This window comes from Desmodus rotundus, chromosome 10, assembly GCF_022682495.2.
Source record: "Desmodus rotundus isolate HL8 chromosome 10, HLdesRot8A.1, whole genome shotgun sequence".
Classification (NCBI taxonomy): domain Eukaryota; kingdom Metazoa; phylum Chordata; class Mammalia; order Chiroptera; family Phyllostomidae; genus Desmodus; species Desmodus rotundus.
In genome coordinates this window covers 62,821,672-62,848,363 of record NC_071396.1, presented here as the reverse complement: position 1 = coordinate 62,848,363, position 26,692 = coordinate 62,821,672, and the positions used below count along the sequence as shown (strand labels likewise).

At 37.8% G+C, this 26,692-nt stretch overlaps 1 protein-coding gene across 2 annotated transcripts; it reads left to right on the top strand.

Annotated features, from left to right (window-relative positions):
* Positions 1-18: 18 nt before the first annotated feature.
* On the top strand, positions 19-26,692 carry PSMG2 (proteasome assembly chaperone 2). Of its 2 annotated transcripts, none has more exons than XM_024580428.4 (7): positions 19-211; positions 3,516-3,615; positions 9,306-9,364; positions 16,138-16,256; positions 17,420-17,593; positions 24,761-24,881; positions 26,383-26,692. In XM_024580428.4, the coding sequence occupies exons 1-7, from the start codon at positions 155-157 to the stop codon at positions 26,479-26,481; spliced, it is 729 nt and encodes a 242-aa protein (XP_024436196.1). In that variant the 5' UTR covers positions 19-154; the 3' UTR covers positions 26,482-26,692. The 2 variants fall into 2 exon arrangements, with proteins under 2 accessions (XP_024436196.1, XP_024436197.1); XM_024580429.4 differs by having other exon boundaries at positions 3,444-3,615.

Here is a 26,692-nt window from a genome sequence, read left to right as displayed (position 1 = left end):
CTCGAAGGACCCCTTCCTCCAGGTCACACTGCGCCTGCGTGGCGCGAGGCTGTGGGTACTAGAGTTCTCACACACTGCCGTAACCTGCGGTTTCGGCTTTCTCCCCTCGTTCCTGCCATCCCAGGGCTTACCTCCTTCCCACTTCAGTGCGACCATGTTTGTTCCCTGCGGAGAATCGGTCTCTGACCTCGCGGGTTTCACCCTGCTGATGGTGAGTCCACGCTTTTGTGAACTCTCCTCAGCCCGACTTCGGGCTGCTGCCTCTCGAAGGGCGCCTACTGTGGCGACACCACCGACTCCGGGTGTTTCACCCGGCCCTGGGAGAGGGGGAGTACTTGTTTCAGGTTTTCAGCCTGCGCTAAAATGAAGGGAGGTTGTCTCTCGAGGCGGCAGTCCAAATAGAACCTTTGTTAGCACTATCACCAAACCTTGGCTTTAGGTCTGCAGTTTGTAGCCTTTGTTGACTGTACAACGTAAAGCCTTTGGATATTGTAGATGACGTTGTACGTACGTTTTGCGGAACATTCACTTCACATTTTATCCTGGGAAATCGTTTTTCAACTAGTTTTGGACAAGGAAGTCTAAACAAGGAAGTCATTGTCATTCGCCAAAAAACACCCCAAAACCTCCCGTTAGGGTAGTAAGAGCAATTTTTGGCACTAGCTAACACAATTACCCACGTTCATTCATTGTTTCAATAAGTATTTTGTGTGAAAATAAAAAAATAAGAGTAGATTCTTGTCCTCAATGAGTTTTAGTCTAGTTGTAAACAAAACAATAAATGCTAGCACAGAAGTTTTAAAAAGATACAGAAAGGCTCTAGGATTTATTGGAAGCGTGAAGGATACAAGGACCTGTTAGGAAAAGCTTCATCTGTGGAACCTTAAAAAAAAGAAAAGGAAGAAAGAAACCCCTCCAAACTCAGAGCTGCAGAGAACAATGGAGGGGTGGGTGGCGTGAAGGTAGTCAAAAGGGTACAAACCTAAAGTTACAAGTCAGTCCTTGATACGTAATGTACAGCATGGTAACTGTAGTTAACAATTATATTGTATATTTCAAAATTGCTAAAAAGTACACCTTAAACGTTCTTATCACAAGGAAAAAAATTGTAACTGTGGTGATGGATCTTTAAACATATTTGATAATCATTTCACAATATACAGGGTGGGCAAAAGCAGATTTACAGTTGTGAGTGCACTTTAACAGTTTATCCTTATATTATTATTTATTAATTACTGTATTATTTATTTGTATTACAACTGTGACCGTACTTTTGCCTACCCCTGTATGCATATATCAATCATTATGTTGTGTATCTAAAACTAATACAATGTTAGGCATCAATTAAAAAACTGATGATAACAGGCCTGGCTGGTATGGCTCAGTGGATTGAGTGCTGGTCTGTGAACGGAGAGGTTGCTGGTTCAATTCCCAGTCAGGGCACATGCCTGGGGTGGGGGCCAGGTACTGTTTAGGAGAGACAAGAGACAACCACACATTGATGTTTACCTCCCTCTCTTTCTCCCTCCCTTGCCCTCTCTCTAAAAATAAATAACTAAGTATTTTTTTAAAAAAGTGACGGTGACGGAAAAGTAACTTTATGGCAATTTTCATCATAATGAATGCAAGAAATATCAGTGAATGCTAAATTAGTGTGTGATGATGTTCTGAGGAAGAAAATTTTACATAATTTCAAACTAACTCCCCGAAAAATATTAATCACAAAAGGGGAAAAGTGTCTTTCCAAGAGATACCTGGCAGAAAAAAGAAAGGAAAGCTTTATAGAGAAAGTAATGTCAAAAAGATTATTGGTGGTAACCCTGACAAATTTACCAGTGGAGTGGCGAAGAGGGAAATCACATTAGAGTGGGTTGAATAAATGGGAGAAGAGGTGGATGTGTGTGTATATGTGTGTGTACTCATTAATTCAGAAACAAAATTCCTGTCAACATTTTAGTGGACAACTGGGGAATTTGGGCTGTGGAGGGACACCCTAGAAGTGAGGTAGTAGCTAGGGGCCTATGTGGGATCAAAGGATGGTTATTTAGAAGGAAAGCTATTAGAGCATTTCTATATGCTGATGGGAACAATTCAGTGGTAAGGAAAAGATGGATGAAACAGGAAGAGTGAGGGTCTAATCAAAGTAGCAAAATCTTTGGGAAGAGGAAAGGGGATTATAAGAGATAATAAGAGGATTAATAGATGAAGCAATGAAAAGTGGGAGACCACTATGAAGAACCCAGAAAAACAAGACGAAGGCAAAAAAAAAAAAAAAGAATCAATGAAAATTTGTCGTGTGTTAGATGTGGTTGGTAAAGAAAAGGAAAGAAGTTTCTTGGTTTAAGTAATTGTTGGTTCAATAATTGAACCTGGTTCAATAATTGTTGCTCTTTTCTGAAATACAAAATATGGGGACAAGTTTGGGCAAAAGTTTAATATTGTATGTGTTGAATGTGAGTTCCCTGTGACATAAATGTCCATTAGGCTCTGGAGTTCAGATAAGTGTTCTGGACTATAGCTAGAGATTTGGCAGTTGGCACTATTTCAGTCATGGGGATAAGTGTATGTGCATGGTTTTAATGTGAAAATTAGCTTACTCCAACCTTCAGGCACTAACAAAGCAAACAGAAGACCTAAGGGCATTTTTGTTCATACCTCACAGCCTTTACACTCGCTTTCCCACTGCCTGAAATATTCTTTCCCTGGTCTTTGTGTGGCTCTCTTCCTGACCTCTTACAGGTCTATAGTTCCTTATTACTTGAAGTGATTTTTTCCTTTACCAACTTATTTAAAATTGCAGCCAAATAAACATATACAAACTCACAATCACTTAATTTTTGTCCATGGCACTTACCACTATATATTTATTTTATTATAGGTAAATTACTTTCCCACTACAATGGAAGCTCCACCAGGGCAGGGACTTTTGTTGATTTGTTTTACTGCATTCCCAGTGCCTAGAGTAATGATTGACATAAAGTAGGTGTTCAGTAAATGTTAAATCAATAGTCTCAAAGGTGGTGGAGGCCCCGTGCTGACACCTCGTTTGCAATTAATGAAAGACTATGAAGCTCTGATGCATCTGAGCCTCAACATTCAGTACCAGTGCTGTGATTGTCTTCTGTCTAAACTTCTAAAAGTGCTGCTAACAGGCCCTGGCTGGGTCACTCAATTGGTTAGTGTCCTCCTGATATGCCACGGTTGCGTGTTTGACCCTGATTAGCGCACGTACAAGAACCAACCAAAGAATGCATAGAAAAGTGGAACAACAAAAATCGATGTTTCTTTCTCTCTCTGCCTCTCACCCTTCCTCCTCCTTCCCTCCCTCCCTCCCTCCCTCCCTCCCTCCCTCCCTCCCTCCCTCTAAAATGAAGTTTAAAAATAATTTTTTAAAAAATGTTGCTAACCTTGGTGCTTTAATGAATATTTTTTAATGACTTCAGCCAGCAGTATCTGTTGGAAATGTTGGCCAGCTTGCAATAGATCTAATTATTTCTACACTGAATATGTCTAAGATTGGTTACTTCTATACCGATTGTCTTGTGCCGATGGTTGGAAACAATCCATATGCAACATCACAAGAAAATTCAACAGAACTCAGTATAAACGCTGAAGGTATGTAAAACTTTGGCATATTTTGTTCTACTACAAGATAGAATTGTTTTAAATTAGAAGTAGATTCTGTAAGACACTGTTTTATTGTAAACATTTGCTTGGTGCCAGCTTTGTGCAGAATTGATGACCTAGTCACATTATCCTAGTTCTCTTATATCCTGGTTTTAGTTCTTAGCCTTTTCTAAATGGCAGCTCCTATGAGAGATGTGATTGTACTTGTGTTCTCGAATAGAATTTGAGATTCATATTTTTTAACCTGGGTTTTTCTTTTCCCTTTTATTCTCAGTTTTAATTTCTGTTCTAAATGGTATATGTAAGCATCAATAAGACCAGGAAAGAAGAAAAGAGAATTCCACTGGGCTCAGTCTTGTGTGTTTAGTATGTGCTACCTCATCTAACCCTCATTCATCTTCTCACATTACTATAGACCCATAATAATAGGATATCAATAAGGCTCAGAGAGATTGAGGTGCCTAATGCTGCTAGTAGGTATAGGCCTTACCCCTGCTACAAATCTCCATAATTTCTCATTGGACTATCAGACTTAATCAGGAAACACAGTTTATATGGCACTGACCACTGTTTGTTTATAATGTGGTACTTCACAGAGTAACAGAAAAGCTATTGATTCTGAAGCACAGGAGCATCCAGTTACTTCAGTTGATGGGCAGCTTTTCTGTTGGCCTCTCAGTCCTCTTTTACCATTTTGCAGTCAAAGTCAAGAGGTGATAGAGGACCATGAAAGACCATTGGTGGATTGAAAGACAAATCAAGCATTTTTCTTTTTGTCAGTCTTATTAACCATGTCATCAGCTTGTGATAATGAAATACCCTTTCAAGAATAATTTTAGGACTTCCAGTCAAGATGGAGGCATAGGTAGACACACTGTGATTCCTCGTACAACCAAAAGAAGGACAACAACAAATGTAATAACAAAAAACTAGAACTGACAGAAAATCAAACTGTATGGAAGTCTGACAACCAAGGAGTTAAAAAAGAAACATTCATCCAGGCCAGTAGGAGGGAAGAAAACAGGCAGCCGGGCCGAGAGGACTTGCAATAAGGCAACTGGCTAGAGGACTGGGGCAGGAGAGACAGGGCTGGCGGACCGGGCAAGGAAGTAGCTTGCAGACTGGGCAGTCCCACATTCACATGCAGATAAGCTGGAAGGAACAACAGGGGAGTGAGACAGACTGCACAACCCAGGGTTCCAGTACCAGGAAATAAAGCCACAAAGCCTCTGACTGAAAACACCTGTGGGGGTTGAGGCAGCGGCGGGAGAAACTCCCAGCCTCACAGCAGAGTTCGTTGGAGAGACCCATAGGGTCTTAGAACATACACAAACCACCCACCTGGGAATCAGCATCAGAAGGGCCCAGTTTCATTGTGAGTAGCAGCGGAAGTAACTGAAAACTGACAGAGAGCGGAGCGAGCAGCACTGTTCTCTCTTGGACCCATTCCCCACATATAGCATTACAAGGCAGCAACAACGTTGCCCTGCCCTGGTGAATACCTAACTTTCTGCCCTTTAATATGTAACAGGCACGCCAAGAGAAAAAAAAAAAAGACCCAAAATACAACTAAGCGAAAAAGAGATAGCCAGCCTATCAGATGCACAGTTCAAAACACTGGTGACCAGGATGCTCACAGAACTGATTGAGCTCAGTTGCCAAATGAAGGCTACCCAAAGTGAAATAAAGCAAAATATACAGAGAACCAAAAGTGACAGGAAGGAAACCGGGACTTAAATCAACAATTTGGAGCAGAAGGAAGAAAGAAACTTTCAACCAGAACAGAATGAAGAAACACGAATTCAAAAAAATGAGAGGCCTAGGAACCTCTGGGACATCTTTAAATGTTCCAACACCTGAATCATAGGGGTGCCAGAAGGGGAAGAGCAAAAAACTGAAAACGTATTTGAAAAAATAATGAAGAACTTTCCCAATCTGGCAAAGGAAGTCCAGGAAGCTCAGAGAGTCCCAAAGAGGTTGGACCCAAAGAGGGACACACCAAGGCACATCATCATTAAGTTACCCAAGATTAAGGATAAGGAGAGAATCTTAAAAGCAGCAAGAGAAAAGGAGAGAGTTACCTACAAAGGTGTTCCCATAAAGCTATCAGCTGATTTCTGAAAAGAAATCTTGCAGGCAAGAAGGGGCTGGAAAGAAGTATTCAGTGTCATGAAAGGCAAGGACCTACATTCAAGATTACTCTATCCAGCAAAGCTATCATTTAAAATGGGAGGGCAGATAAAGTGCCTCCCAGATAAGGTCAAATTAGAAGAGTTCATCATCACCAAGCCCTTATTATATGAAATGTTGTAGGGACTTATCTAAGGAAAAGAAGATCAAAACTAGGAACAGTAAAATGACAATAAACTCACAGTTATTAACAACTGAACCTTAAAAAAAACTAAGCAAATAACTAGAACAGGAACAGAACCACAGAAATGGAGATCACATGGAGGGTTATCTCAGTGGGGGAGTGGAAGGGGGATGGGGGGGAAAGATGCAGAGAATAAGTAGCATAAATGGTAGGTAGAAAATAGGGGGATGTTATAAATAGTATAGGAAATGTAGAAGCCAAAGAACTTGTGTGTACAACCCATGGACTTGAACTAAAGGGGGTAATGTGGGTGGGAGGGGGTGTGCAGGGTGGAGGGGAATAAAGGGGAGTAATGGAGCAACTATAATAGCATAATCAATAAAATATATTAAAAAATAATTTTAATATTGCAATTCCTGCAGGAAAGATGGCTTTGTTAATACAAGATGGAATTTCAGTTACTGCCTTAACCCCGTGAAGGTCACCACTGATCTGAGAGACACAAACTCTTTTCTTAAATATTGTTAACATATATTGGGTGCATAGTCATTTGTACCTGACTAATGTTAAGTCATAATGCTCAAGCTAGTTACAGCTTTGAACCTTTGCACTGATATATATATATATAACAATATTTAAGAAAAAAGTTTATATCTCAGGTCAGCCACAAGTTCAGCAGGATTAAAGGATAAAGGCCTATTATGTTAGAACTAGAATTTCTCTACTTCTAATGACAACAACTATCATTTATTATTATCTATAAGCTGAACACTGCATTTACATTTGTTAACTCATTTAATCATCACACATACTCCATAGGTAGTTTTATAGATGAGGAAACCATTGCACAAAGAAGTTAGGGTCACATGATTAATAATTGATGTAACTGAGTTTCTAATCAAGGCACTCTGGCCCCTGAGACCTGGCTCTTAAGCACCATACCACCCTGCTAATGCACCTTCACTCTAGTGGAGGATCCACTGGTTTTCTACTGACACAAGCTTGCAGTATGTCAATTGGATATAGTTTTTAATCCACTTTATTTTATTTAAGATGAAGTATTTTGAAATAAATTATAGACATCATGACATTTCACCCCCAAACATGCATCTCTTTTAAGAACATTTTCTTACATAGCTAAAATACCATCACATTTAACAAAATTAGAAATGGCAGTTTTTTAATAACTTTCTATACCCTATCCATGTTCAAGTTGGCCCAGTTTTACCCCCAAATGTTCTTTAAAGTTAGTTTGCCCAAACCTGGACCCAAAGTGCATCTGATTGTTGTGTCTTTGAAATCTTTTACTCAGGAGTAGTCTCTCCCATTTTCCTCTTCATGAAATAGATTTATTGAAGGGAAAACTATAGAATAGGGGTCCCCAACCTCCCTCCCTCCTGATGCTGCTGGCATTACCACCTGAGCTCTGCCTCCTGTCTCCCACCCCACCCCAGTCCGTGGAAAAATTATCTTCCAGGAAACCAGTCCCTGGTGCCAAACAGGTGGGGGACTGCTACTATGGAATGTCCCACCTACATTTGTCTTATTACTCCTTGTGTTGTCATTTGGCTTGTTCCTCTAGTCTCTGTATTTTCTGTTACTGCAGTTAGGTCTAAAGCTTGATTAGATAAAAGCTAAATAATTTTTGACAATACATTAAAGATGATGTTGCTTTTATATTACATCAGAAGGAAAACGGGGGAAAAAAAAGAAAACGATCTTAAAGAATTGGGTGATAAACTAATGGAGAACATAAGTATTGCTATATGGAAGGTAGCATAACTTACATCTTAAAGCTTAGTCCTGCTCACTTTCTACAGATAACATCTTCTTCCCAGTAGGTCTGTTGCATTGCACTATATATGTGTATGTCAGAGATAAATTAGAGGCCTCAGTGGTCTAGGCCTTAGTCCCTTTTTCCTAAATTTATGCCCTTTTCCCTAATTCCTAAATTTCCTGCTTTAGCTGCCTTTGCCCTGAACATACCTGATGATTCCTAGACTTTTGCTGCAAGTCCCCAATCACACCACACACCACACCAGTCCAATGAGACAGTCCTCAAAAGACCTATAACAGAAGAGACATGATTGAAGGGATTTACCCAAGTCTAGGGTTATTAATAATATTTTTTATACTAAGTAAAAGCTTACCCCTTAGCACAGTGACCTAATCATATGTCCTTAGAGACTCTATATTTTGTCATTGGTTAATATCAGAGGTTTTCATTATTGGAGATGAAGTTGACATGAATATTTTAGGCATCAATAAAGTGGGTCCTTTGTAGACTCTGATGGAAGTTATGAATCCTTTTCCCAGAAAAGCACACACATTGACTCACAGAATTTTTTGCATGTTACATGAGGTCTTTCAAAAACTCCTAAAGAACACAAATGTACTTAATTCCAGGGATTTTATTATATGGCTAACATTCTCCTTCATTTTATTCTATTAACCCCAGTGAGTGTTGCTGTTCTCTAGAGAGAAGGGAGAGTATCTAGAAACTGAAAACATTCTTAAGAATTATTTTACTTGTGATAATACCAGAAATTTCTGGGGGAATACTTTCTTGATTTTGTAATCAAAGTCAAAAGAAAAATAATTTTTGATATTTTCTTATAATTTTTCAAAAATGAATGTGTTCTATAGAATAAAGCCTACAAGTATCTTTTAAGGTACTTCTAAAATGCTTTACTTTAACCAAATGATGTAGCACATATCTTCTATATTTTAATTATTAAAAGTATTTAGACACAAAAATTATAATTCAATTTTAATTTTTATATATTTTTTTATTTTTCAATTACAGTTTACATTCAATATTATTTTCTATTACTTTCAGGTAAACAGCATAGTGGTTAATCATATACTTTACAAAGTTGTTCCCCCAGTATTTCCAGTACCCACTTTGCACTATACATAGTTACTATAATATTATTGACTATATTCCCTATGTTGTTTATATCCCTGAGACTGTTTTGTGACTACCAGTTGTAGTTCTTAATCTCTTCACTTTTTTCACCTAGCCCCCCAACCCTCTCCCCTCTGGCAACCATCATTCTGCTCTCTACTTATGAGTCTGTTTTTATTTTGTTTATTTTGCTCTTTAGATTCTATTTATAAGTGAAATCATATGGTATTTGTCTTTCTGTGTCTGACTTATTTCACTTAGCATAATCTATAGGTTCATCCATGTTGTCGCAAATGGTAAGATTTCATTCATTTTTTATGGCCAAGTAATACTCCATTGTATATATGTACCACCACTTTTTATCCATTTGTCTACTGATGAGCACTTGGGTTGCTGATAATTTTATTTCTATAAATCCTTCATTTTAACTATTGTATGATTTCATTTTCTTTGCAGTATATTCTTTGCCTTCAAAGAAGCTAGTGGCTCTTCAGTTAAGGTCCATTTTTATTAAGGTTAGTATGTCATATTTGCCTTTTTAAATTTATTAAAGTAAAATATAGTGAGACAATATGAACTATCATTAAGAATTTGGAGTCAAAAGTCACTTCTGATCTTATCGTATATACAGTTTAGAAAGGTCCGGATAGTGAAAAAAAACCTCACAAAATTTCAGAGGTGCTACCATCATTTTATGATTATATTGAAAGGAATTGGGACATATACCTTGAGTATTTATAGGCTCAATTCAGGTAGCATTGGGAAAAAAATTTAAGCATGTGAATATTATAGGTTTATTTCATTTGTTTGACATTTCAACCAGTGACATCTACATATAAATTATATATATATCAAAATATATTCTGCATCCAACTGCCACCACTGTAGTCCAAACACTGTCATCTCTTAAGCCCGTGATTCTACTCTTGTACCACCCTCTCCACAAACACTTGATAGTCTGCAAATAGCACCATCAATGATCCTTTAAACCTAAATCAAATCACATCACTTCTCTCTTCAAAAAATCCGTTAGTGGCTTCCCATCTTACTCAAAGTGAATTCATAGCCCTTACCGTGTCCTATCAGGCCCTGCATTTGCACTGATACAGTAGCACTGGCCACATGTAGCTATTTAAATTTTGACTCATTTGTTAAAAGTAAATAAAATTAAAAATTCAGCTTCTCTGTCATTCTGGCCACATTTCAAGTTCTCCCTAGCCACATGTGGCAAGCAGTTGCCCTAAAGATCATTTCCGTTACTGCAGAGTTCTGTTGGACAGCTGCAGTACCTAATCTAACCTCCAGCCATTCCTCTGTGTTCATTTCCTATGTCCCCCTTTTGCTCACCCTGCTTCAGTCACACTGGCCTTACTATGTTGTTTAAACAGATTAAGCTCACTGCTGTCTCAAGAGTCTTTACGCCAGTTTTTTTGCCTGGAATACTTTTCCCCTTGATACCTAAATGGCTAATATCCTTTAGTCTTTGCTTAAATGTTACCTCATCAGAAAGGCCTTCCCTAATCACCCTTTCTATCATCTTACCCTGTGCTAGTTCACAACTCATCACTGCCCAGCATGTCATTCATATATATATATATATAAAATCTACATTTTTAAAATTTTTCAAGCTGAGACCTTTAAATCATTCTTTTATCATACTCCATTTCAAAAGTAATTTGATGCTCCTTATGAAAATTCAAATAATAAAAATGATACCATATAAGGAATTCTAGGCAAAATCAAAGTATGTATCTGAGATGGAACCAAAGTAAAGTTAGCGTATAGAATTACTACACATACAGGGTTTCCTAGTGGCCAAAGCAAAGAGGAGAATGCAATTATTTATAAGATTGACAGACCCATGAGATAAACATATGTCTATAGCTTAGGGGAGGTATTGCTTTTCCTGGCATGGAGGCCAAAATAAATTTCTTCTATGGCTACTCTTAAAGGGAGAGTATGCCTGGGTTTATCACCTAAAAGAGAACACATGTATAATGTCTCTGATAACCTACCTTTTCACAGCACAATTTCTTTCCCTTTCTCTTTCCAGACCCCCAACATTTCTGCCAATAGTGTTGCCACATATGAAATGGTTCTTGTTGTAGTTATCTTTTAAAAACACAAATATGAGCACTTCCCTTCCCTTCTTGAAATTTTTCAATAGCCTAGTTGCCCCAAGGATAAAGCTCATACTCTAAATACTAAATCTAAATACACAATAAATGAAGTAATCTGAAGGTATTTAATGAAGCATAAACACTTCTTATCATCCAGCAGCCCTGAAAATCAGCCTTTCATCTAATACAGTAAATTTGGACCCTTCACAATGACAAAGCTACTGATAAATTCTTTTCATTCTGTTGTAAAAAGGCACGAGAATATGCACTATTGTTTAGAATAGTTTTCTTAAACACTGGTTGGTTAATACAAAGCAAATTTTTAAAAGTTTTTTTTTATTGATTATGCTTATTACAGTGGTCCCAGTTTTTTACCCTTTGCCCCCCTCCGCCCTTCACACCCCAACTCTCCAGCATTCCTCCCGCCTTGGTTGATGTCCATGAGTCATACATATAAGTTCTTTGGCAACTCCATTTCCTATACTTGCTCTTTACATCCCCCTGCCTATTCTGTAACTACCAATTTGTACTTCTTAATCCCTTCATCCTTTCCCCCATTCCTCTAGACACCCCTCCCCACTGGCCACCATCCCAATGTTCTCCATATCTGTGATTCTGTTTCAATTCTGCTTGTTTGCTTAGTTTGTTTTTTAGATTCAATTGTTGATAGATACGCATTTATTGCCATTTTAATGTTCATAGTTTCGATTTCTTTTTATTAAATAAATCCCCTTTAATATCTCATATAATAATGGTTTGGTGATGGTGAACTCTTTTAGCTTTACCTTGTCTGGGAAGCACAAGGTAAAGGTAGCTTTACCTTATCTGCCCTCTGATTCTAAATGATAGCTTTGCTGGATAGAGTAATCCAGGTTGTAGGTCCTTGCTTTTCATGGCTTTGAATACTTCTTGCCAATTCCTTCTAATCTGCAGTTTCTTCTGAGAAATCAGCTGACAGTCTTATGGGAACTCCCCTGTAGGTAACTAACTGCTCTTCTATTGCTGCTTTTAAGATTCTCTCTTTGTCTTTAACCTTTGGTATTTTAATTATGGTGTGTCTTGGTGTGGTCCCTTTACATCCATCTTTTCTGGGATGCTGTGCTTCCTAGATACGTATGTCTTTCCTTCACCAAATTAGGAAAGTTTTCTTTTTATTATTTTTTTCAACTAGGTTTCCAATTTCTTGCTCTTTCTTTTCCCCTTCTGGCATCCCTATGATGCGAATATTGGAATGTTTGAAATTGTTCCAGTGGCTCTTTACACTATCCTCGATTTTTTGGATTCTTTTTTCTTTTTGCTGTACTGATTGGATGTCTTTTTTTTCCCTTATGTTCCAAATCATTGATTTGATTCTTGGCTTCATCCACTCAACTGTTGATTCCCTGTAAATTGTTCTTATTTCAGTTAGTGCATTCATTTCTACCTGGCTCCTTTTTATACTGTTGAAGTGTATCCTCTTGAGTTCCTTGAGCATCCTTATAACCAGTATGAACTCAGTCTCTGATAGATCGCTTACCTCCCTTTTGTTTAGTTCTTTTTCTGGAGCTTTGTTCTGTCCTTTCATTTGGGCCATATTTCTTTGTCTCATTTTGGCACCCTCCCTGTGTTTGTTTCTATGTATTAGGTAGAGCTGCTTTGACTCCGTGTCTTAGTAGTATGGCCCAATATAGTACGTGTCCTGGAGGGTCCAGTGGCACAGATTCCTGTATCTTCCAAGCTGTGTACTCAGGGTGCTTCCTCTGTGGGGGCTGAGTATTCCCTCCTCTTGTAAATGAGTCTTGATTGCTGTTGGCAAGTCAGTGAGAGCGATTCATCCAGTCCAGATAGCTGGTAGGACTGGCTGTGACCCCTGGCCATCAACCATCTCCCTCTGTGGCTTTTGGGGGCAGTTGGGTTGTGCTCCTTTGTGCTCTGTAACTGTCCACTGAGTGCACAGGCTCTGCAGTTTCCCTGGGTAGTGCAGGCCAAGGTCAGGCTCCAGCTGCGTTCTCTCAGTGGCCCATTGGCATAAGCTCTAAAGTGATATTCAGATGGCTGCTGCAAGTGGGGGGCCTGGGGCCACTCAGCGAGAGGAGGTATGGGGGCTGGGCTCAGCTGTTGCTTGTTTGAGTGGATATAGGAAGGTCTGAAGCCTGTGCCTAGCCCAGCTCTTTATATGCAAAAGCTATTGTAACCAGGGAAGGAGAGTTGCCTGGGTGGGCCATAAGTGGGATGGGGCAACCCTTTGGTAATCAGAGCGAGACTTACCAAGTGAGCCAGGTTGATGGAGATTCAAATATGGTGTAACTGCACTGTGGCTCTGCAGGGGGAAGGGCTCAACAAAGGTACAGTGTCTGCTGTCTGCAGTTCTGTATAGGAGAAAGCTGTCCCCCAGCTCCTGCCCTGATATCAGACACTTCCCTGTATGCCACTGGTGCCCTTCAAGCTGCTGACCCATTGCTAGAGCCCAGAGAGAATGACACTGAGTAAGTCCACCTGTGGTGTGAGGTTCTTTAAGAGGAGAGGTCTGAGAATCCTGCAATTTCTTCTGCTGACTCAACCCCTACTGATTTTTACAGCCAGAAGTTATGGGGACTTATCATCCTGGCACCTGAACCCTGGGCTGAAGGACTGCTGTGGGACTGGGATCCCTCGCTCTTGGCGATATCCCTCCATTTTATGTCCACCACATGTGGTTTGGAACCAGCCAGTTTCAATTCTCTGCCCCTCAATCCTTCCGTCCCTCCTGTTTGGATGAATGTGGTTTCTTTAATTCCTTAGTTGTCAGACTTCCATACAGATTGGTTTTCTGATGGTTCTGAGCGATGGTTGTCCTATATTTTAGTTGTAATTTTGCTGTGGTTGTGAGAGGATGTGAGCTCCCTTTACCTACACTTCCATCTTGACGGAAGTCAGAAGTATTTTCTGTTTATTATCTACTTCTAATAGAAATTAAGTTCCTTGAGAGAAGTGATGATGTGTGATTCACTGATATCCCCAGTATCTAAAGTAGTGCTTTGCGTATAGAGAAGCTCTCAATAAATATTGAATGCATTAAGGTACCATCTGTTTAGGAGGTGGGAGATTTATCAGCGTTCCAGAGTCCCTCCCCCATCCCCCATCCTAGTTATTGTATCATTATATGAATGGACTCTTGTGTGTATGTACTTCTTTATGTCTAGTTTTCTTTACTCAGCATTCTGTTTGTGAGGCTCATTTATGTTGTTGCAAGCAGAGGAAATTTGTTTATTTTCACCTCTGTGTAAGATGCTGCTGTGTAAATAAATCATAATTTATTCATTGTAGTGTTAATGGAGCATTTGATATTTTCCAGTTTCAGGCTATCATGAGTTATGATTATTTTTCTTTTAAGATTTCATTTATTTATTTATTTTTTTTAGAGAGGGGAAGGGAAGGAAAAAGAGAGAGAAACATCAGTGTGTGGTTGACTCTGGCTCGCTCCCTACTGTGGACCTGGCCTGCGTTCTGACATGTGCCCTGACTGGGAATCGAACCAGTGACCCTTTGGTTCGCAGGCCAGCACTCAGTCTACTTAGCCACACCAGCCAGGGCATGTTATGATTATTTTAATATTTAGATTAGAATGACTATTTTGTTTAGTTAACAATATCATTTTGCAGTAAGAGTTGCTAACATTTTTACATTTGTCACATGGCTTTTTGGTTCACTTTTTTCTTCACATTAATATCAGTGTAAGTTCAAGAATTAAGATAGACAATTCAAATACTTTTCAATGAAATTTTTGGTAAATGGAAATAAAGTGTGATTTCAAAGTAGCAAACATTTATTGAGCATTGATACTTCATACCAAAACTGTTGTAATCACTTTACTTAATCCTTGTAATAATCATATGAGGCAGGTACTAACGTTACCCTCATTTTTCAAATGTGAAAACTGAAACACCAAGAGGTTAAACAGTTTGTCTGAGATATGTAATATGTGGGAAGTAAAGCCAACATTCTAGACCAGGCACTCTGACTCTATAGTCAGCCTCACTTAACCATTACACTGTGCTGCACTCCTGTTTTTAAAATTTAGCCATGTTTACCTGCATTTTAAATTTTATTGAATAATTATTTTATTAATCATCTGTGAAAAGAGTTTCCATAAAGTGAGTTTCTCCCTCATAATTTTGATTTTCCTTTTTATCCTTACCCAAGGACCTTTTTCATAGTTTTTAGAGAGAGGGGGAAGAGAGAGAGAGAGAGAGTTGGGAAGGAAACATCAATTGGTTGCCGCCTTGTATGTGCCTCTCCACTGGGGATCAAACCCATAACTTGGGTATGTGCCCTGACCAGGAATCAAACCCACAACCTTTCAGTACAAAGGATGACCCTCCAACCAACTGAGCCACACTGACCAGGACCTCCTCATAATTTTATAACCTACATTCCACATTAACCAAGCAGTTAACACCTTGCCACACCTGCTTGATTCTCTCTCTGCACAGTTTATTTTTGCAAAACAATTCAAAAATAGGATAGTGACATCATATGTCACCCCTAAATATTTTAGCACATCTTTCAAGAACAAGGATATTATTTTTCCCAACCACAACACCATTACCATACCTAAGAAAATCAGCATTTAATGAATTTTTCAGTAGTATCATCTAACATATTCAAATTTCCCTGTCTTCAAAATATCCTTTAATTCTGGATCCATTCAAGGTTCACATGTTGCATGTGGCTGTTACATCTTTTTAATTGGTATCCTTCAGTGTAGAACTGGCTTTCCTCTTTGTAGTCTTCACAATATTGATTCCTATGATAAAGGAAGGTTAGATGTTAAGCATTCTGGATTTACCTAATTATTTCCTTATGATCAAATTCAGGTCAGAAATTTCTGACAAGAACACCTCATAAATGACCATGTGGTAGTTTTTAGTAATAATGGACCACTTAAAATACCAGGAAATTTGTCAGTCGAAATAGAACTTTTTAAAAATCTAGATTCCTCACAATTTATTTCTTAATTGTAAAGATACAGATAATTCATTGCTCTTCATTTTTCACCTTTAAGGAGAGTAAGTGGATCTAAAAATAATTCTAATTTTAGTATATTTAAATTGTCATCACATAAAGTTGATGAAATATTATATGCAATACTCCTAATATACTTTAAGATCTAACTTTTAGATTTTCTTTTTCTTTCAATGTATGCAAAGTATAAGTCAAAGCCATTCTGTGAAAAACTGCTTTCCTGGGTGAAGAGTAGTAACTGTGCCAAAGTTATTGTTCTTTCAAGCAGTCATTCATATCATCGTAATGATCTACAGCTTCGCAGGTATGTTTTGCCTTTGAAAAAATATTTTTGTTATGATTATACAGTATTATGATTTATATATTAAAAAGTTAAAAATCCGGGGGGAGGGGGGCTGCAGGGTTGGGTGAAAAAAGGTAAATGGATTAAGCAAAAAAAAAAATCCTAATAGATACAGACAACAGTATGGTGATTACCAGAGGGAAAGGGGACAGGGGGTTGAGGACAGGTAGAAGAGGGATTGGGGGGTAACTAGTGATGGAAGGAGACTTGACGTAGGATGGTTAACACACAATATAATATACAGACAATGACTTGAATCCTACATAATTTTATTAACTAATTTCAACCCAATAAATTCAATAAAAAAGAAAGTAAATTTCTGAAAGTTAAAATAAGTTTTAAAAGCCACGGATATCCTACCTGCTCCTCCCTGGAATTTAGACAGAAGGTAAAAGAAAGTCAAGAGGTAGGAGGGAGCACAGTTAGATAGAATCTTAGTTCTATAGTTGGGGCACAAGGAAGGCTTTGGTGTAAAGATAGAGATGGCTTTGGAACTGTTCTTTGTTGATGTTGTACATGGCAACATCACAGAGCTCAGCTATGAAAAGAAAGAAAAGAAAGGGTACCTAGTTTATTGGTTGATAATTTTTGAAGGATTGGGTTGATATTTCTATTTATTTCTATATGTTCAACTATTTGTATTTGCAGAAATCCAGTTGCCTTTAAGTATAGCTCCTAGGCATGTCAGACTGTATTGTTAAATATATGACAAAGTATCCAAGAGATAGAAATATAATTATTTTATTGCATTATCATTTATGTACCTATAAAATCATGACGAAAAATATCAGCCAAGAGTAGCCTTCAAAACTGGAACTAATTTCTAGGAATCTCACAATAGGCCTTATGGCCAGAAGGGAACACAGCTGTGGAAAATAGATTCATCTTCATTATGGCCTTGCCTTAGTTTAAGTTTTCCTATTTCTTTACTCTCTCTCCCAAGTATGTAAGTAGCAAGTAAGAGCAATATTTTACATTGTTCTTCCATAGACTGCTAAAACTTGTGTTTGCCTTGCACAGTAGAATATATAGATAACAAGATAATTTTTGCTAAAAGAACTGGTTTTTGCCTTGATGTTTATATCAGTGAGTTTTTAGAAAGTTAATTATGTAATTGTTTCTAGTACGCCTTTCAGATACCTACTTACACCTTGCATGCAAAAAAGTGTTCAGAATAAAATAAAGAGCCTTAATTGGGAAGAAATGGAAAAAAGCCCATGCATTCCTGAAATACGTGATTCTGAGTTTTGTATCCGTATACCTGGAGGAGGTATCACAAAAACACTCTATGATGACGGGTGAGTTTGTTAGCCTGTTTGCTCATTTGTTCCCCACCTTATATTAAAATGAAAGAACAATAATTGGGAGAGTGTGTCAGGTTACTTATCGGAACTTTGAAAATATATTTATGAAATAGAAATTATATTCAGGGGAAAGATTGAAATTTGGTTATAGGAGAATAAGCTCCTGAGAAGCCATATTTAATGCTGTATTATGTGTGGCGTATTATGGATGGTGATGCTTGTTCTATGCAACCTCTTTAATCTTTTTTTTAATTTGTGGTAAAATATACATAAATTAACCATTTTTAAGTGTACAATTACGTAGTATTAAATACATTCACATTTTCAGAACATTGTCATCATTCTAAATAGAAAATCTGTCTCATTAAGTAATAACTCCTATTTCATTTCTGTAAAATCAATAATGTTCTCACTTTCTGATTTTAGTAATTTGAGTCTTCTCTCTTTCATTCTGTTATTCTAGCTAAACATTTGTTAATTTAAAAAAAATGTTTATTGATTTGAGAGAGAGAGCAATGGAGGGAGAGGGTAAGGAGAGAGAAACATCAATGTGAGAGAGAAACATCACTTGGTTACCTCCTATACACACCAACCTGGGATTGAAACAGCAACCCAGGTGTGTTCCCTGACTGGGAACCAAACCCCTAGCCTTTTGGTGTATGGGATGATGCTCCAACCAACTGAGCCACACCAACCAGGGCACATTTGTCAATTTTTATTTTTTTTTTTGATCTTTTCAAATAACGGGCTTTTGGTTTTATTGAATTTTCTCTATTGTTTTTCTGTTCTCTCTTTTATTTATCTCCACTCTAATCTTTATTATTTTCTTCTTCCTGCTAGCTTTGGATTTAATTTGCTCTTTTTCTAGTTCCTAAGATGCAAACTTAGGTTATTCATTAGAGAAATTTCTTTTTAATATGTGCATTTACAGATACAAATTACCCTCTTGGCACTGCTTTGGCTATATTTAAGTTTAGTATGTGAGTTTTATCTCCAAGTACTTTCTACGTTCTCTTGTGATTTTATTTTCTGCAAATGTAATAGAATTCTTAAGCTAAATCCCTTGTGATTTTTTCTTTCATCCATTGGTTGTTTGAGAATGTGTTGTTTAATTTCTACATATCTGTGAATTTTCCAGTGTTCCTTCTGTTAATTTCTAGTATCATTCAATTACATTTGTTTAATCTTCTTGATGAGTCGATCCTTTTGTCAATATATGTATTTTTATCTCTTGTAACAATTTTTGACTTGAATTCTATTTTGCCTGATATTACTGTAGCAATCCTGTTCTCTTTGGTTACTATTTATATGGAATATCTTTTTCCATCTTTTCACTTTCAAATTTTGTGCCCTTAGATCTTAAGTGAATCTCTTGTAGACAGCACGTACTTGGATCATGTGTTTTTATCCATCCTGCCAAAGTTAACCCATTTGCATTAAAAATAATTACTGATGAGGACTTTTTAAAAAAAAAATTTATTAATTTATTTTTAGAGAGAGAGGGGAAGGGAGGGAGAAAAAGAGGGAGAGAAACATTGATGTGTGGTTGTCTCCTGCACACCTGTAACTGAGGACCTGGCCTGCAATCCAGGCGTGTGCCCTGACTAGGAAGCGAACTGATGACCCTTTGATTCACAGGCCAGTATTCAGTTCACTGAGCCACACCAGCCAGGGCTAATAAGGACGTCTGTCATTTTGCTATTTGATTTCTGTATGTCTTAAAGCATTTTCGTTCTTCATTTCCTCTATTACTGTCTTCTTTTGTGCCTTGCTGGGTTTTTGTACTGACATGTTTTGATTCTCTTCACATTTCCTTTTGTGTATATTCTTGTGTGGATATCAATGTGCGGCTGCTCTCATGCGCCCCCAGCTCAGGACCAGGCCCGCAACCCAGGCCTGTGCCCCGACTGGGAATCAAACCAGGGATCCCCTGGTTTGCAGGCAGGCACTCAATCCACTGAGCTACACCAGCCAGGGCACAAATTACATCTTTATACAATGTTGCCCAATAACATAGGTTTATAATTATTTTTATGCATTTATCTTTTAAATCCTCTACAGTTACTCTTCATTGGTGTTTAGAAATGACAAACATTTCAAAGAACAGTGAAAGAAAAGGTAGAAAATAGCAAGAGATCTTCTTTTTTCTTTTAGCCCCTCTTTAAATTGATTTATGTGTGCACCCCTAGTCTACCATCAGATTTGTAGTTACATAACACTATTGCTATTGTTACCAGCCTTATCCCTTAGCCTCTGGTCTCACAATACCTGAGGCTAAATTTCAGGCTGACCAATAGTCCTTATTGTATGCTTTAATTCCCCTTGACTCTTCCTGCTTGCTGGGAATTGATATGCCTGATAAGTGCATGGAAGACAGAGCCAGGGATTATGAAAAGGGGTAGGGAAGCTGTTTAAGAGAGTGGCTTCTGCTGCTTCTTGGGCTCATGTAATCTACTCTCCACTCTCCTCTCCCATTAAGATAGATGGATGAGGGATGGTTGTGTCTACGGTGCCCTGAGCAGCGTGGCTTTAGAGAGTTGGTCAGAGCTAACCCTAGAAAAAAAAATGTACCCAAATTCAGCCAATAAATCTGCCTTCTTACATAAATAAATTACAGGAGTATAAACCTAGAATTGCAAATTAGAATTACTGGTTTGCTTACTCTGAAATCTACATTGTATGACTTCTGCGTGATAGTGGAAATAGTAATATAAGTGGTAGTCAAGGTAATAGCATATTGTGCGCCTTGTACTTCCTCTGTGTATCTTACATGTATTAAGTTTTTTAATTCTCATAAAACCATATACATAATGTACTTGTATAAACCACATATTATAAATAAGGTAATTAAAGAGCAGCAAGGTCAAATAACTGCTAAAAGCCACCAAGGTCCCATAGTGACAGTGGTGGGGTTTAATTCTATGCAGTTGTATCCCATGTCTTTTACTACTCTATTATATTGCCTGCCACACTGGTTTAAGAGAAAGGAGGGAGATATAAGAGAGGGTACAGGGGTGAGAGAATAAACAGGGGAAAAAAAGGAATGAAAAAGTCATATGGATAGTGAGTGGCAGAGACAGGATTCAAACACAGGCATCTGGCTTCAAATCCTGTACTTTTAACCACTTCACAGTAGGATCTAGCACTGATGGTCCAGTACCAAATAAGCTTTATTCTTTGTCTAAAAGTTGAACATGTTTATTGTGGTTTATAATGACATATGCCTCTACTTTCTTCCTGAAAATATTTAAGACTTCCCTGTCAGAAATGATATAGGCATTTCAACTTTTTTTTTCCCACTCTAACTTGTTTTGTTTATTTCTGACCATATCATTCCAGGTTTCTCTTTTCCCTGAACACCTACTCTATTGTTATTAAAAACATCATTTCCTTCAACTTTTCTTTTTTTTCTAGTCCATTTGTGTTTTTAATTCTTTTCCAGCCTAGTTTATTCCATATAATATAATTAATATCATATGACATCATATCATATCATTTATCAACTGTTCTCTTACCACAGCTCAGAAGCCCTGCCTACCTAATTATTCTCTGCACCTGCCCTGCAAATCACCAGCTTTGAATCATTTGCTTCATTCAAGCCACTTTATTTGTGGCCTAGACTGCTGTATTAGTGTACTTGGGTGGCCATACCAACATACCATAGGCTGGGAGGCTTAACAGAATTTTTTTTCCTCACAGTTTTAGAGTCCAGAGGCCAAGAGCAGGGTGCCAGCATGGTTGGATTCTGGCGAGGGCTATCTTCCTGTTTTGCAGATGGCTGCCTTCTGGCTGTATCACCACAAAGCAAAGGGAAGAGAGAACTCTGTCCCTTCCTCTTCTTATAAGGCTACAGTTCCATGGGATTAGGGTCCCACCCTTATAATCTCATTTAACCGTAATTACCTCCTGAAGATCGTATCTCCAGATTTGGTCACATTGGTGGTAAGGGTTTCAAATGAGTTTTAGAGGGATGCAATTCGATTCATAGCAACTGCGGTCAAGCGAATTGATTTCCCTTCCTCCTTCATTCGGACCTACTCTGGCCCATTAGCAGTATTGTTAGAATTAACTTTCTAAAATGTGAAACTGACCTCAACACTCCCTGAGTAAAATCCATCAGCAATTTTACTTGCTTTGTGCATAATCTGGTTCATAATCCTTATTTGCCATACAAGGACCTCTAGGATCGGCTTGCATGGTTTATTCCTTGGTGCTCTATCCTCCTCACATGCTGTACTCAAGCTGAACTACTGGCAGTCACAGTTTTCTAAAAGCTGACTCATTCTTACTTGTTCCTTCTACTTTTATCCTCTTGTCTTCCATGCAAAAACCTACCTTGTTTCCAAGAGTCTAATCAACATCCTGTATGTCCTTATTTATTTCTCCCTTCTAAACAAGGAATTTCCTCCCTCTCTTTGTACTCCCACCGTACTCTGTCTCTTCAAACTGTCTTCTTAATTCTTACAAATCAGTCTCATACTTTTGCTTCTGACCATGTCAGAGTACTAATATCAGACTTTCCCTCCTGCCATAAACAACTGGACACTGGACAGAATTAATGAAACAGTTGATTTTCAGGTATGGGACAACTGTGATCCCTGAGAGAAGGCAAATAAAGTCCAAAAATTATCCCAGCTTTCTGCTTAAGGACACTTTCTGGACTATCATCACACAGGTTTAGGGAGGGAACCCAGGTGGAGCACTGTGGTCTTGCTCAGTTGAGGAAATAAGACTTCAGACATCTGGAAGTCTGAGATAATTAGAAAGTACAAGGCAGAGAACCAGAAAGGTGGGAGCTATGTAGAACAAGAGCGTTAGGGATCTCTCTCAGTTTTTTTCTGTGTTCTGAGCATCACATGTGTAGGGTGAAACTCTAGGCCAGACAAAGAACTTCTGGTTAGCTATAAACTTAGCAACAATAACAGAAAATATTGTAAGTTAGCAATATTAACCAAAACTATTATAAAAGTTAGACATACTCATTATAGAACATTTGAAAAATGTGGAATAGTCAAAAGAAACGATATTTTAAAAACTCAATTCTGTCACCCGAAAATAACTGCCACTAATAGGTTTTTGATATTTCTCCCAACTTCTTTAAAATGTAGTTGAGTTGAATATAAGCAAGATACTGCAAAACATTTATAACTTTACAGTTCATCTTATTTGAAGATGTTTCTCACAAAATCAATTTTCTGTTATCGTCTATAACCAAACGCATGTTTAATGTTCAGTGCAATTATACATTCATTGCAATGAAGAATTTTTGAAATTGAAAAGAAATCATGCGGCTTATACAATTTTGAATCCTCTTTTCTCCCCCAGTGCATATTATGATTATTTGTAAATATTTTGTGATATACATATTTTGCCTTCTCATTATCAGAACAAATTGATATTCTGATCTCTGGAAAAGACAGTATTATGCTAATAATAAATGGTGACAATGATGTGATTGACCTGAGATCCCTTATACAGGGTTGGGCAAAGGTAAGTGTACAGTTGTGAGTATGTGAGAGACAGAGTTTATTCTTATGCTATTATTTATTAATTATTGTATTATTTTCCACACTAGCAACTAACTGTAAACTTACATTTGCCCATTCCTGTATTTAATTAGAATAGAACTACATTTGTAATTTAATAATGGATATATCTCATGTTAGGTTTTAATGTCACAGAAAGTGATAAAATTAGTCACTCTCTACCTTTTTTGTAGAGAGGAACAGAGGATGGTATTAAAACTATTGCTCTACTATTTGTGTTACAAAGTAATAGTATGAAGCACTATAATTAAGGCCATGCCCTAACATTTTTCAAGCCACAGTTACTAAAATGAAGGTACAGCCAGGGTGACTAGGTTTCTCTAGGCACAAGCCATTTCTCAGGCTATTATAGCATGAGCGTTTAGGAACTAGAATCTTCTGAGCCATCACAGCCCACAGTGCTTCCATACAAAGCCAGAGAGTCCCTAAGATATTTTAGAACTATGTACTGAGATTGTATAATTAGTGATAACTTCCACTTTATAATATTTATAGACTGAAATGCTACGGTAGGCTCTCCCTGAACATCTGAGACTTTTGAACCCACATGTCAGAGTCTCCTCCACATCTTAAATCCAGATGAGGAGCCCAACTCACCTTTATTTCTGTATCTCTCTGTCAGTCATGTGCTGTCAAGTTTTGGCATAGTTTTTCTCATGGTGCTGAGATTCAGGGTGTTAGAAATGATTTTTGCTTTTGTTGGCAAACAGGAATCTTTTTGCATTGGTCTCATTACTAGCTGGCAGCATCTATAGTATAACAGTTAGGCAACATGTTTTGGAGTCAGAAAGACCTAGGTTCAAGTTCCACCTCTGCCAGTTCCTAGATGAAGAAGTTTGAGCATGTTAATTATATTAAAATCTCTATAAACCTCAGTTCAAAATTAATTGCTAACATTAATTATGGGCACTATTTTAAGCACTTTGCTATGACTACCGCCTTTAAACCTCACAACCTGTGAGGTCTGTTCTATTGTGATCCCTCTTTTACAGATGAGGAACACGTAAAGCCTTGATTAAGTAACTTGCCCAACTATCTGCTAAGTGGCAGATCTAGAATTTGAATCCAGGTATTCTGCTCTTGTTCCCATTATTCCAAACTGATTCATTTATTAAATGAATAAATGTATAACTTTCTCAATGGTTGTTGTAGTGATTGACTCATAAAATATGCAAGCATTGCTTAGCACATAATAATCACTCAGTAAATGTAGGAAGTAATAGTACGGGTTTTCCTTCACTGTTTAGAATAAGGTATATCTTTCAGTCTCTTTGCTGTGTTACTTCAGAAAATAGCTGTTTCTACAGTAGGTTTGGAAGTAGATCAGAACATACCGTATGTTCTACACCCAAGGATAGAGGGGCCATTTTTCACGTAGCATTGGTGTGAGGCACAAATTTACATATGCCTGGGGTGGGCATTACATGGCTCCTAGTCCTGTCTCTATAAACAGAATAATATCTGGGGCAAGGGAGATGAATAAGTGATCTCATGATGGGGCATCTTCTCTTTGCCTAAAACCTAGAAGATTGTCCTAACTGTAAAAACAACACTGGAATCAGAATCTTGTATCAGGAAAATACCTTTTTTTTTTTTTTTTTTTAATTTGTCGTAGCTGTTCTAAAGAAATCCCAATGGCGGTTCTGCTGAAATTTGTTTCAGAAGGAGACAATATCCCAGATGCATTAGGTCTTCTTGAGTATCTTAATGAATGGCTTCAGATAATCAAACCACATGTAAGTTTTCCTACAGCTTAAACCTCTTATTTCTCTAGTTACATGTTCATAGACTTGTATTTTATATGCTATATAAGTAGACCAAATAAGTAGTTCATGTTGAGTATAAGCATATCTCTACTTAAAATTTAGTTTAGCTGAACTTAGGAAAAGAGGGCAGCTAACCAGCCTATTGTCTACAGTTGTTTCATTAAGGTTAATTTTCCAAAAAAGGAAAATCTTAAGTACTTCATTGTATTCATTGTTCATGTTGCATTTATACCAGACAGCTTCTTATAAGAATAAACAAGTGCTTTTTGGAAATTGGGATTTTTTTAAAGGAAACAAAAGGTATTGTGCTATGTGGCGATACTGTAGCTATTAAATATCCATTATAATTAATATATTTCTCTGTTATGAAATAATAGAAATTAATTAGCCTTTAGGCATAGCAGAAGTCCCATAAGGCTGTTTTATATGGTAAGTAATTGTCTTTTTTTTAAAAAAAGATTTTATTTATTTTTAAGACAGAGGGGAAGGGAGGGAGAAAGAGAGGGACGGAAATATCAGTGTGTGGTTGCCTCTCATGCGCCTCCTTCCAGGGACCTGGCTCACAACCCAGGCATGTGCCCTGACTGGGAATCAACCAGCGATTCTTTGCTTTGCAGTCCGGCACTCAAACCACTGAGCCACACCAGCCAGGGCTGTCTTTTTTTTTTTTTTTTTTAATCCTCATCTAGAAAATATTTACTGATCCTAGAGAGAAGGATGGGGAAGGGAGGAAAGGTGGGGGGGAGAGAGAGAGAGAAGAAAGAAACATCGATGTGAGAGATAAACATTGATTGGTTGACCCCCATACGCACCTCAACTGGGGATCAGTTATGTAGTCTAGGTATGTGCCCTGAGTGGGAATTGAACCCACAACTTTTTGGTGCATGGGAGGATGCTTCAACCAACTGAGCCACCTGGCCAGGGTGGTAACTGTCTTTTTTATTCATGCTTTTGCTAGGAACAAATTGATACACTCATGCAGCCCTGATTTTTTTTTTTTTATAACCCCTATTCCACGGGTGTCAAACTCATTTTCAGCAGGGGCCACATCAGCCTCACAGTTGCATTCAAAGGGCCAAATGTAATTTTAGGACTGTATAAATGTAACTACTCCTTAACTAGGGGCAAGGAACTTGGCGGCGCTGCTGATGGATAAAACAAGGTGCAAGCCAGATTCGGCCTGTGGGCCTTGTGTTTGCCACCTGTGCCCTATTCCTTTTGAATTTACTTGACGGAATCTATCCACAGACTTTCTGGCATATCTTTATGATTTGAAACTTAAAGAAACTGAAGTTGACATAAAGACATAGAAATTTATTATTTTGTTTTTTTCTTACGGTAAAACCCAGTTAAATATGTCAGAACCAAAAGGAACCAAAAACTAACTAGAGAAGGGAAGGTTTTGTAATAATTACATGTTAAAAGGTGATTTGGTGATAAAGATGAATGATTAAAATATTTTGTTCTTTAGTTACAGTGTGACGACCCCACAGCATCTGCCTTGCCATGGAAGATGCCAAGTTCTTGGAGATTACTCTTTGGCAGTGGTCTTCCCCCTGCGCTTTTTTGATCTATTTTTAGTTTTATACCTTAGGTCCTAAAACAGTTGTGTCCCCAAAACTATTAAACAACTGTATAAAAAGTTGTATCATCTAGTGTATCAGAAAATAATCTTTACTTTTCATAGAAAAAAATGAATTAGCAAAAGCTAGTTGTTACTGTGGATTCATCATATGTAACAAATATAAATTTTGTACAATAAAATATTTCCTAAGTAATTC